The 13,216-nt window shown below is 38.3% G+C and overlaps 2 protein-coding genes across 3 annotated transcripts in view; both read left to right on the forward strand.

Annotated features, from left to right (window-relative positions):
- Positions 1–2,232, forward strand: part of zc3h3 (zinc finger CCCH-type containing 3) — a 62,930-nt gene extending 60,698 nt beyond the window's left edge. For both annotated transcript variants that reach the window (XM_079628637.1, XM_079628638.1), the window contains one exon: positions 1,685–2,232. In XM_079628637.1, the coding sequence (XP_079484763.1) occupies positions 1,685–1,755 (71 nt within the window). In that variant the 3' untranslated portion in view covers positions 1,756–2,232. The remainder of the gene's footprint in view (positions 1–1,684) is intronic.
- A 6,192-nt stretch (positions 2,233–8,424) lies between these two features.
- mafaa (MAF bZIP transcription factor Aa) lies at positions 8,425–12,595 on the forward strand. Its single transcript, XM_079627527.1, has one exon. The coding sequence runs from the start codon at positions 9,180–9,182 to the stop codon at positions 10,128–10,130; it is 951 nt and encodes a 316-aa protein (XP_079483653.1). The 5' UTR covers positions 8,425–9,179; the 3' UTR covers positions 10,131–12,595.
- Positions 12,596–13,216: the final 621 nt, after the last annotated feature.

Genomic DNA, 13,216 nt, shown 5'->3' on the forward strand with positions numbered 1-13,216 from the left:
TTGGCTCTTTCTCTTCTCTATATGTAAACATTTAAACGTTTAACTCCTGTTTGCTCTATTTTTTGCTCTGTTTTTTTTTACCTCATGTTCATGCATGTTTGCTTTCTATTCTCAAAGCTTTCATGAGTGATGGCAAGTTTATTTCTGTGTCATGTCTGCATATTTATACAAATTTGTGCTTGTTGTGCATACACACTTCCTATTTCTCTGATGCCAAGTTCCAGATCAGTTCCCCGTTGGGATCATTGATGGCAGCCCTGTGTCTCAGAATAGCACAGGTGCCCAGCAGACCACCATGGCTTTTCACGTCACTTTCTCATCCTGTTGCCTGAAATCATCTGCTACATAGCCTACTGTACAGACTGAACAATTTCTGCTCTCTAAGGGAATTTGACTTTTCTGATTCAGTTCAACGATCTGGATTCCTTAGTGGTTATGTTCATATGTATCTTGGTAATTTTGAAGACGAAACCATTAATAATGTTTGGCAAACAATACTTACTGCATTCATTGTCCTCAGAAGTATTGTCCAATTTTTTTTAGATTTCAACAAAACAGTAATAAAAAATCAGATTTGTCCTTCAAACCTTCAATAAGTCTTGACAAACTTTACTTTTCTAGTTAAATAAGTCCCACACTTTGTTGTGATCAAATTCTAATTGTAATTCATACCTCCTGTTTGCAGCCTCAATTTAAATACAGGAATTAAATTGGAATTTAAAACACATTCTATTCTGAGGCAAACATCCCTGATCATTATGACAGCAGCTCTGATGCTTAAATATCGTATTACATTTTTCTATCTGCATCGGCTGTAAACAGATGCTCCAGAACCAGTGCTTAAACTGAAAGTCATTCAAATCATGCGTGTGTGTGTGTCCAGGTAAATTCTACATTGTGAGGACAAAATTTCCCCACAAAGATAGCTATATACGAAATCCTTGTCCTTGTGGGGACATTTGCTGGTCCCCATGAGTAAAACAGCTTATAAATCATACTAAGTGATGTTTTTAAAATCACTTAGTATGTATGATAACCCTAACCATCACAGGAACCTAAAGAAAGGTTTCTGTGATGGTTAGGGTTAGTGTAAGCAGATCGAATATACAGCTTATACAGTATAAAAATCATTATGTCTATGGAATGTCTCCATAAAACATGAGAACCGTGTGTGTGTGTGTGTTGTTCCCAGTGAGGTTCCCAGCCACAGGCTCGCACTTAGAGCAGTTAATTGTTACTAATGACAGTGTAGCTCTCACTCTAAAGATTGTGGCCGTCCAGACAAACTTCTCTCTGCTTTGCATAAATTAGCCCAGAATCTATGCATCACTGCCTGCATCTTCTCCTTTCCCCTTCGGTCTCTGTGCTATCACTCACCCTGAGACAATCACACACTCATGTGTCACTCCTCTATCAGTAAAAACAAGCGATAGCTACTCCTGTCATTACGTAGCAGGTGCTATTTATTTCTTGTCTGTCTGTCTTGTTTTTTCCGAATCAAAGTTTCATATACTTCACTTTTAGCATCAGTTACTGCTGTATAACCAAAAGAACAATCACAATTCACTTCCTTGAGTACATGAAATAAACTCTTCCTTAATGGATAACACGCTGTTCTCTCCCTTTTGCACTGCACAGTGTTTCTTTGTGGAATTTTTCTTCTCCTTTCTTCTCTCTGTTACAGGAAAGACACTGCATATCAAGCCACGATTCTTATCTTCAACACAAACAGAACCCTCTCCAAAGGAGGGCTAATGGTGGGTATTTTAATCCGTAATGAATAATTCAACTTTTTTTAACTTTTATTTTAGAAATAAGAAATTGACTCCGCCTCTCTTGAACAGTTTACAAAGACCTCTGTACATAGACGTTCACGACTATTTTTTTGGTATCAAATCACTTTTCGTTTCAAGAATTCCAAGATACAAATTCTAAGAGTTGATTATAACAGATTTCTTAGAATATATTCATAACTATTCACAATTACGGAACTGAATATATGCATTATAATCAAATACTGTTCTGCAAAAAGAAAAATGCAGACGTTTACATTCGAAGAGAATGGAGTTAGTTTCAAAGTGTAAAGTTATTCTCAGGGCTTTTTAAAACGGTGTTTATGTAGTGGTTTGTTGTGCTACAAATTAGTTTTATCATTTAGAATGTAAGCTTGTGAAAATGTATTTTCAAAGAATGGAAAACTACTTAATAAAATTGCTTTGTGATTTCTGCGAATGCATCTCTCTTTATTTGTGAGCATGTGTGCCTACATGTGTGAGAATCCCAATGCAGGATTGACTAAAATCATGACTGAAGAAGAAACGCTTCAGTTTAAAGTATCATGCAAACCACTTCACTCTCATGTTGTTTTCTGAATAACAATGTTTAGCGTGAAAAGTATCGGCATCCCTCGACATGTGTTGAGAAGCAGGTGTATGTAAAGGACATCGCTCACGAGTGTGTGTCTGTCACTGTAATTGAGTCTTAAGGAATCTATAGGAAAAGAAAAAAAGCGTACCGCCTCCCTTACACTCTTCAAAACTCATTTTTCTTCTCCTCTCACTTTTTCCTCTCTAACTGCTGTCTGACCAAATCCATCACAACTAATTTCTGACAATGTCATTTTCCTTTTCTTCTCCCTGTCTTTTCCTAAAATGCGCATTTGATTGAGGATGCGTCTGTAGATGAGCCTGCCTCTTGCACTCCTCCTCCTCTCCCTCTTCTCCGTCGGGTAATGTAATTAGGATGTTGGGTGTTAAACAGTGGTACAGAGAGGATGATGGGAGCTGTAATCCCTTGAACGCCCCTCACTGTGCGGAGACTGCTGATATTCAGACTATTAATGCTCCGTTGAACCAAGGCCTCGTGCTCCGTGCTCTGTGACAAACGACTGGCGGTCGCGACGGGAAACCTGGTTAACCGTCGCCGGCAGCAACGACAGGGGGCATTAATACACCGTGGCGAGGGTCTCGCTGCGGAACACGACAAGCCTGCCGCCGTGTTAACGAGATAAAGGCCGTGCCCATGATGCGAGCCAGGTTTACGATGACATCGAGAGATGGTGGGAAGGAAAACACTCCTTCATTTGACTTCTCTGTCTATCTTTCTCCCCTATTTAATCGCTCATGCAGGGAGGAATACTTCACAAGAATGCATGTTGATATGAGTGTTGTAAAATCAACTAAAGTTCTCATACATCACCTAACCCCTTATTTATCTGTTTTGCATTGCAGCTCTTGGTTTTAGATTTTCCTTTTTATTTTAAAGGAATGTTCTGGGTCCAATACAGGATAAAGGGATAGTTCACCCAAAAATTTAAATTCTGTCTGATGTTTTCTACCTGCTTGAGTTTCTTTGATTCTTTGACTTTTATTAACATAAAATAACTGATATTTTGATCAATTTTGTTTTCTATTCCCCATTTTTTTTTCCTATGGAAGTCAATGGCGACCAGCAACTGTTTGATTACCAAAATTCTTCAGAATATCTTCTTTTGTGTTCAACAGAACAAATAATCTCATACAGGTTTAGAACTTGAGGGTGAGTAAGTGCTGACAGAATTTTCATTTTTGGGTGAACTATCCCTTTAACCCTTAATCGACTTCACATAAAGTTGATTACCATAGATTTATTTTATTTTTTTTACTTTTCTTGAAAAAAAAAAGTGACACTTATATTAGAAGTGCATGGGGCCAATCCACTGTTAAATAAAAAAGTTTCCTTAATTTTTTTAAGTACAAGTAACTTGGATGTTTAGGCCTAAGTCATTTGAACTTAAATTGCATTAAACTGTCTTAAAAATTAGTTGAATCTTCTATAACTAGTTTAGAAAAGTTGAAAATTGCTTAATTTATTTTTATGAGTTAAAGCAATGTAAAAACCATGTTGTCTAAGTGATATTTTAAAGTTTACCCACACTTGTAAAAAATTATATGATCAATATTTCAAAAATATAGCCACAATACATAAACAATATGCATGTTAGGCTACATGGTTTAAGTTTGATTTTCTCACTTGCTAACCATAGCTGTGTAAAGTTAAGTCCAGTTTTACAACTTTGTTTCCTAAATGTAATGCCTAAAACACTAAAATAACCATTAAAATGTCAATTTAAACAACTGTATAACTCAAATAATACATGTTTAACACACAAAAGTTCATGTGATGCTTTAATAAAATGACAAGCTTCACATTTCTGCTTTAAAAAAATTTGTAAGTGCCTCAACGTAAACTCAATTATTACTTCTTTTTTAGTAACTTTTTTAACATCCATTAAAGTTTCTCAAATAATTCAATGTTATTTTTTCTTCTTCATTCATTCAGCCACTGATGAATATTCATTAACCTTAATTTAGAAAACATTTCACTGCTTTGAATGAATTACCACAGAACTCAAGAACTTGAGTGTTTGTACAGTAAAGTCATAACCATAGATGCCAAACGATAGGTTGCTTTAACTTAATACTTTTGTACAGGAGGGCGTCCGGGAAAAGATTATATCCGTATTCATGATGCTCTTTAACTATGGTCACACACCAGTTTCTGTTATCTGCATGGGAAGAGAAAGAGAAATTCATGGAGCAATCACTCTTTCTTTTCTCGCCCTCCCTTTCCCTCTCGTTCCCTCGCTCTGACGGCGAGGATGTAAGTGCCTTAGACAGATGTCTGCTGCCGCTTGTCTCAAAGCTCAACGCGAGCTGCTGAGCTCGGCAAACTCTAATTAAGATCAATATTTCAATTTTTAGTAAAAGCGCATGTGAAAGAGAACGAGGAGGGGAGTGCGAGAGAAAGAAGGAAAACACATTCACATTTTTCCGAGGACAATCTCACTTGAATGAGAAAAAAAGGAAAGAATGAAAGGTCAAGTGTAATTTTTCTCTACCTCAATAGATCGCCTATAGGCATAAAAAAGACAAACTTGTTACAGCTCAGCAAAGAGTCCAGCCCATCAATAAAGATCATACTTCCACTGCAAGATGTCATTAGTATAACTGTCTTCTGTCCTCTTTTCATACTGCACGCTTTCTCCTACCTTTCTGTTTGGGCTTCATTTCTGTTTACCTTTTTACTGTTTGTTTGTTTTTGTTTTCATAAAGCTCCAAGTTTTAGTACTTTTTTGGGTGGGGGGTGGGGGGGGTTACTTGAAGGAATCCATCAAATGGTCTTTTTTTCCCTTTTTTTCTTTTCTTTAAAGTCACCATGAAATCAAAATGGGCAATTCTTATTTTTAGTGTGGAATATTGCAGTATTTATTATAAATTATTTGTCCGTGCACATTATTTATTTTTCAATAATGTGCTCTTGTAATCTTTCATTTAAATATATCTTCCTCTTGCAACGACATCTCTTCTCTGGTGACGTGTTTACGGGCGCGAGGGCGGGACAACCTGTCACTCACATGACATCACAGCAATAGCAAATGATCCAATCAATTCCTGATGAACGAAATCAAGTACATTATTTTCCTATTTGAGAAGCTGTTTCAATCATATATACATCACAATAGGGAAGATAAGACTATCGCAACTTCCGTTTTAAGACAACTTAACACTTAACATGCTCTTTTCTGTCCTCTAGCTCTTTCTAACTCACTTTTATGCTGAGAACTTCAGAGAAGTTTGTATACTTGTTAGTTTGAATGTAGTCAAATGATTACTGCTGAGTCTTTGAATGGGCATTTGTGAGATTTTGAGGCCTACAAAAACCTCCTTTCCAAACCTGCTTCCGATAACCCCCTACTCCACCTCGCACCTCTCAACTATTTCGGCTAAAGACGGGTTAACCGGACAAATCCGTCTCAGTCGTTTTCGCACATATCTAGTCAAACCCCCCCCCCCCCCCCTTCTCTCTTTCAAACTATCATACTCTTTCTCCTTGGACGTGCTGATGTCCATTTTGCTTAAATCGGTAGAACTGCACAAGCAGCTAACTCCCAATATGCAAAGGCACAATGAAAGCCCTGACTTCAAAATTTATGTCTCAAGCCCTCGGCCACATCCACACCCACCCATCTCCGCTCACTTGAATGGACGATGGCAGATCTTCTTAAATGTGGCATTTTCAAAGCGGACTGCTTAGCTTGGACTTTGGGGTCCACTCATGCTTATTTGATAAAACCCCCATAATGACTTAGCGCACCTTAAACTTCAAATACCTTGATATGATTTGTCCCGTCCTCTTAGCCCCATCCAGACCCCCCCGTCTTTTCTTTTTTCCTTCCGTTGGCAGATTTGAGCCTCAAGCGTGTCTGTATTTCACTCATTGGCACCTGGAAAGAAAGTCTTAACATGTCACATAAAGTTAGCTAAGGTCTCAGATGTAGTAATAAGTAAGTTATGCAGCAGATTCCATTTTGATATTGGTATATGTATATGTACAGTGTATGCATATATATATATATATATATACACAAACACACATACCATATATATATATATATATATATATATACACACACACATACCATATATATATATATGTATGTATATAAACTTTATGTGACATGTTAAGACTTTCTTTGTGTATGTATGTATGTATGTATGTATATATTATATATATATTATATATATATATACCGGTATACACATACATGCATACTAAACTCAGTGAGAGAAAGGCACATGAATCAAAGTTCATCACAAGTAGCACACGTAGCACTAACATAATTCCCTAATGTGCATAACTGGTAATAAACATAATAAAAATGATGATATAAAAACCACAATTATTAAAATGAAAAAAACATCAAATGTGGTCACACAAGTGAATTGGTTTGGCAGTTAAAATTTAACTGTATTTTACTGAGATGAAATTACATGAAATGTATAGGGTTAGATCTATTACAGTTTTCCCAGTATTAAGATAATTTGCAGTTAACCAGTTAACAGGTTTTTACTGTAGCATTTTTACAATATTTTACAGTTAAAATTGCATTTTTTTTTTCTGAGCAGTAGGCTACATCTGACTGTACAGTAACAGACCTGTCAAATACATTATTAAGTCTCCTCATTATGTTTTTCTGCCTCTTATCTGCCTCTCCTATCAGATATTGATCTATATTCCTTGGCATACTTACACTGCAATAAGGACCTGGCCTCGCATAGGGTGTTAGACTGACCCTCTTCTTTGGGTACTTCCTTCAGCGCGAGACTGGCTCCTCTGATTAAGACATATGCTGTGGTGATGAAGGCGCGCGCTGCGTGGGGCTTAATTATTTGTCGATCCGCGCAGATGAGTCGAGATGCAATTAGAGGTTAATTGCGAAAGAAATCCGGAGCGTGGCTGGCACTGGCGTGGCGGATCATAATTAACTCACCCGCACAAATTGCGCATTTTTCCCTATCCGGCGGAAATGTGGATTGATTTTATTGCTGGATCACGCGTTATTGAGTTCATCACCGCCTATGGGTCATAAGCGGGGAGGAAAGTTGCGTGTGTGTTATCCTATCAGATCAATACACTGAATGGCTGCTCACGGGGTTACGGCACATCGAGGAGGAAATATGCAGTTTAATACATAATTATCTAATCAATTTAACTTTAAACGGTCTGTCAAAACACTATGGGATTTTCTTTTAGGCTATATATTTATGATATATTTTCTTTTCTTTTTAAAATAATTGTTGTGATATCACTCCTGGGTTCTGAACGATATGTTGCTTTTGATATAAAGGAACATAAATAATTGTTGATAAATAATTATTGTAAAGGCTGTGATGACGTGTGAAATACGTAGCCTAATTAGTTTAATATAGGCCTACTTTTGATTTATGTTTTAATGTGCTTTTATTTATTTTATTGCTTAAAACTATATTTACATTATTTAAAAAAAAGATCAAATAAATTAGCAAGAGTTAAGTTCATGATTTTCCTTCCTAACATGTCTATGGATTTTGCTCTCATTGTAAGATATTGCTCAAGACACTCCTGACTTTTAGTTTTGGATTAACTATTTAAATCAATGTAGGTTAAATATATTTCATAGCTTAATTAGTCATTTTAAATGTATTTCTGTCAAAATTAATTTCTATCAAATTAATATTTAATTGGTCGTTGATAATGTGCAATCCGTTTTATAAATGTGATTTTAAGTCATCTCTAAAACATTTCTGTTGAAGCGTTTGCTCTTTTCTAAATAAACATTGTCTAAGTAAGACAAGCTGGGCTATATGCTATTGCCTTTCCTCGCGCTCACCTTCAGCATGCGGTTGCAGGGGAGGCGTCGCTAGGGGGCGTGACAAACACCTGTTTACGCGCGCCCTCAGCTGCTGCGCGTTCGCCTCAGCTGCCACATAGAGGCGTTGCTGTAGGAATATGCATGTCTACTGCTACACTTCCTCCCATTGGTCCGTTCCGTTCTCTGGGTTGGACGCTCAGATGGGCCAAGTGTATAAAGTGGTACATTGCCCCTTTCAGTGCTTCAGTGATACTGCGTGTCAGCGGTGGACAACAACAGTGCAAAAAAATAAGCTCAAGCCGTAAACGTAAAGCAACGGTGACAGCAGTCCATATAACTTCAAAACTGACCACGGAAGGAGGTGAATTGAGTAGCCAGAATTCCCTATCCTTCGTCGGGCTGCGCTGGAGCGTCCCACAAGAGGAACTTACTCTGAGATTTGTCACACATTGTTGCGGTCCGCGTTTGCTAGTGACTGTGTAAAAAGCGCCAGCAGCAGCAGCATCATTCCTTTGGACTTCGAGGTAAAGTCTGACGTTTTCTGAACTTGACGCGCGCGTGTTGTGTGGCGGACTATTCTCGAAATGTGAGGAAAGTTTTCGCTTTCTTCCCATGAAAGCTTAAAACTTTGTTGCCTCCATTTAGAGGGGACTTAAAACACGGAGGTGAAGAAGGATATTTGAAGTCTCTGATACTCAAAGGACGATTTCTCTGCTTTGTGAAGCGAGGACGAGTCAGGTTGGTGATTTTGAATTCACGAGTCTCAAGTTTCTGCCGCCCTGGCCAGTGATATTAACGTGTGACCTGGGATAAGTTGTCAACAAGAAGCAAACTGGCTGGTTTATGCGTACATTTACATGCATACGCATACGTATATCTATAAATAGATGCTCGTGCCTATGTATTAAATCCTGGCCACTCATCTTCATCATTCACCTTCATCATAATCCCAGTGAAACCCACGGGTGTCGCTTTGGCTGTTAGGGTAGGTGTCGCATGGACTGACATGGCCACCGATCTCGCCATGAGCGCAGATTTGCCCAACAGCCCTTTGGCTATTGAATATGTCAACGACTTCGACCTCATGAAGTTTGAGGTCAAGAAAGAGCCCCCGGAGGCCGACCGCTATTGCCACCGCCTGCCCCCGGGCTCGCTGTCCTCCACCCCTATCAGCACGCCCTGCTCCTCGGTGCCTTCCTCGCCCAGCTTCTGTGCCCCCAGTCCCGGATCTCAGCCTGGGCAGAACCTCGTAAATGGTGTTAACAACAACAACAGTGGAAACAACAATAACACCCAAGGCTCCTCGGGCAAGCCGCAGCTGGACGATCTCTACTGGATTCCCAACTATCAGCATCACATAAGTCCAGAGGCCCTCAACCTGACGCCCGAGGACGCGGTGGAAGCACTCATCGGTAACGCACACCACCATCATCACCACCACCAGCCCTACGAGGGATTCCGCGGTCAGCAGTACGTCGGAGAAGACCTCTCGGCGCCCACGAACGGTCACCACCACCCGGTGCACCACCACCACCATCATCACCACGGCCACCACGCGCACGCGCGCATCGAGGACCGCTTCTCGGACGAGCAGCTGGTGAGCATGACAGTGCGCGAACTTAACCGGCAACTCAGAGGCTTCAGCAAAGAAGAGGTGATCCGCCTCAAGCAGAAACGGCGAACCTTGAAGAACCGCGGCTACGCGCAGTCGTGCCGCTACAAGCGCGTGCAGCAGCGTCACATGCTCGAAAGCGAAAAGTGCACGCTCCAGAGCCAGGTGGAGCAACTCAAGCAAGACGTGTCGCGTCTCATGAAAGAGCGGGACCTGTACAAGGAGAAGTATGAGAAGCTCGCGAGCCGAACCTTTAACGGCGGCGGCGGCAACGGAGGCGGCAACACTCGGGACCCGTCCAACGGCACTCACGGCAAAACCACTTCCACGGATTTCTTCATGTGAGAGTGATTCTTGTTAAAGACTTTTTCCCACACCAACGTATTCGTTTTTTAAACCTTACATTTTTTTATGATTTTCAGTGTGAATCTTATTTGCAGTTATTTTCTTAAATACTCAATGTCCGTTCTAGAACATACACTCATGAAAATAAAGGTTTTACAGTCTGATGCCATAGGAGAACCTTTTTAAATTCCACAAATACATGTTTTATTTAGAAAAACATCTAGCTATGTGCTGGTGCTTTAAAGAACCAAAATCTGGAGAACCCAGAATGTAACATCCAGAACTTTTCCTTCTCCAAAGAAGTAATCACTTTTTAAAGCCAACATGGTTATTGATAAGAAGGTTAAGTCCTTTGCTGAACCTAAAGTGCTGAAAAGAAACACTGAAGAACCTTTATTTCTAAGAGCCTAACATTACAGCGCCGTATTTAAAGTTTTCACCTATTATTTGTGTATAACTGCACCATAAAAGTCTTAAGGTGAGTGTGATGTTAGGATTATCTTCCACTCTGCACGGACCCTTCTTCATAAAACCTCCGATCTAAACATGGGATCACTCATAACCTCCAAAGACCCATCAGTTTTGGATTCTGTAAATTCGTATTTTTCATTTGTCTTTTTAGTAATAGGCTAACTGCAAAGTCCGACATGTTTAGAGACATACAGCCGCTTCCTTAATATTATTTTTCTTGTCTTAACGGATTGACGAGTCTTAATGGCGATGAGAAAATACTGGAAACGAAACTTCAGCTTGTGAAGGAACTTTTGGAAGGAACAATAATAATATTAACACTGTAAGCAAGAAAGAGAGATAGCAATACATCCTTGACTTTTCTCAGTCATGAACTGAGGTTGAGGGGGCTTGTGAACTTTGAAGGCCCTCAATCATTGCTCATGTCTGCATTACTAATCCTGCATGCGGGACATGTATGGTACTCCAAACGCGCCAGGTCCTTTCTCTCTTTAACCCCATACAGCACTTGGATGAAAAGCATGGCCCTAAACCACTCTCTCTTCTCTCATTTTTTTTTTTTCCTTTCTTCTGTTCGACACAAACCGTGTGAAGGACCTCATGCGTACCTGCGAAATCACATGAAATAATTTTTTTTTCTATTGTTTTAAAAGTACAGAATAAGAACAAAGAAACTAAAAAAAAACCGAACTGAGCCAGAGTTATTTATTACCACTTGTACATATGTAGAGGTCGATTGGTGTGTTAAGTTAACTTTCTTTTTAAAGTCCTTTTTGCTTGATTATTTAAAACGTCTTAATACGATGTTTGTATGTAGTAGCATGCAAATGACAAAGATATTCTCATTCTATTGAATATGTACAATTTCAAAGGAAGCCTACTGCACTACGATTCAAAGAATTGGGATTTATATAACATTTCTTTTCCTCTGTGTTAATCAAATTGATGTTATGGACATAGTCGATCGTCGAAAGTGCATATAAACACAAGGACTTTAATTGCTGCTAATATTCTATGCACCAAATTCGAAAGCAATTAACAGAAGCTCCGATTATGTGAATTTTGTACTTCAAAATAAATGAAGGTATGTAGAAAACTGGTTAGACTTGGATATCAAAAATAACTATCATCTCCTAAAGAAAGTTTTTTTTTCTTTCTTTTTTTTTCTTCTTCTGAATGGCCGGGATGATAAACGACAAAACTATTAACTTCTAATATACGACAACCGTCGTTAATAAGGCTGGAAGGGTTGTTTTAACTTTTCATGACATAATAAAACTGTAGCATATGCTGTATAAAGCAATAGCCTATTGTTTTGCATTGCAACATTGCGATGATGAAAATTGGCTTCCGACCCTCAGTTAGGCTACAGGTTAAATGCTGAAATAATTCAAACATATCAGAGAGACTTGTGTGCAAACTTGGCTAAAAGTAATCGTGCGCATTTGAGGTTGAAATATTGCCTAGCCCATCTTGTCCCGGCTAAAGGAACAAAGTTGCCAAAGTGGATTATCTAATGCACGTAAATTATCCGTTTTCAAATTATTTCCGAGCTGCTATGCTTAGTTCCCTAACAAATCTATCGACCAGACTCCAAAAATAATGTCTTCAAGTATGCTCCTCTACCTGGGTTAGTAAATGCTTGATATTCTCACACGAAAACCACTGTTAACATTGATTTAATTTTTGGGGATAAATTATGAATTATGATGAAGTTCGTTATGAAGCAATCTCTCTGTCTATTGGTCTAATTTGAGGCACAGCGGCTTGAGGTTACATAACCACATGTGCTGTCCTGTGTGCTGTCTTATGTAAACAAATAAATAATAAAATGGGGAAAAAAAGAAAAAACTGTACATAGCCTATAATTTCTATATATTTATCGAAAATATAAATGTCCTTACGTGTCAGTAAGTCCAAACCAAAATGTTTCGAAATGGAATGTTGTTCAGAATCTTGTTTTCATAATGTTTAATAAAAACTTCTGTCAAATGCTTCAGCCTCTTTCTCACTTACTCAACAAGTGTCTTTTCAAAGCTAAAATATGTGATCTATACAAGTGTTATAAAGATTTCACAATATATTAGGCTTAAAAAATATCAGGTAAAATAATAAAAATAACAATAATGCACGAAAGAAAAAAAACGGGCCTCAGCAAATTATGCATGTTGAAAAGAAAATAGGCTACAATTTCAAACGTTCAACTATTGTTATGTTTGCTTTCACGGTAAAAAAAATATTAATTTCAATAATTTATTAAAATTCTATGAACTATGATGAAGTCTTAATACATCTTATGCGGTATAGAGATGTATTTTAAGTGTACAAATGCTTACAACGTGACATTCGTTAATGACATTAAAACGGTTTGTTACACAAATGTTTAAATAGCCTATTATTTAAAAGATTAAAGGAGAACAAACGAGCAAATGTTATTTTATTATTATTAGGCCTATTATTATTATATTGCTCGCAAACTTCTCACAATTGGAACAGTAAGAGCTAATTAATGTTGGGTGGCACTAAATGTTCATCTTTTAATCAGGGTTAATTAAAAGTTTTTTGTGGTATTGGTCGCAATCAATTTATTACTTTACCCGAGTAATAATATTAAG

This window comes from Phoxinus phoxinus (genome assembly GCF_949152265.1).
Source record: "Phoxinus phoxinus genome assembly, chromosome: 11".
NCBI lineage: Eukaryota > Metazoa > Chordata > Actinopteri > Cypriniformes > Leuciscidae > Phoxinus > Phoxinus phoxinus.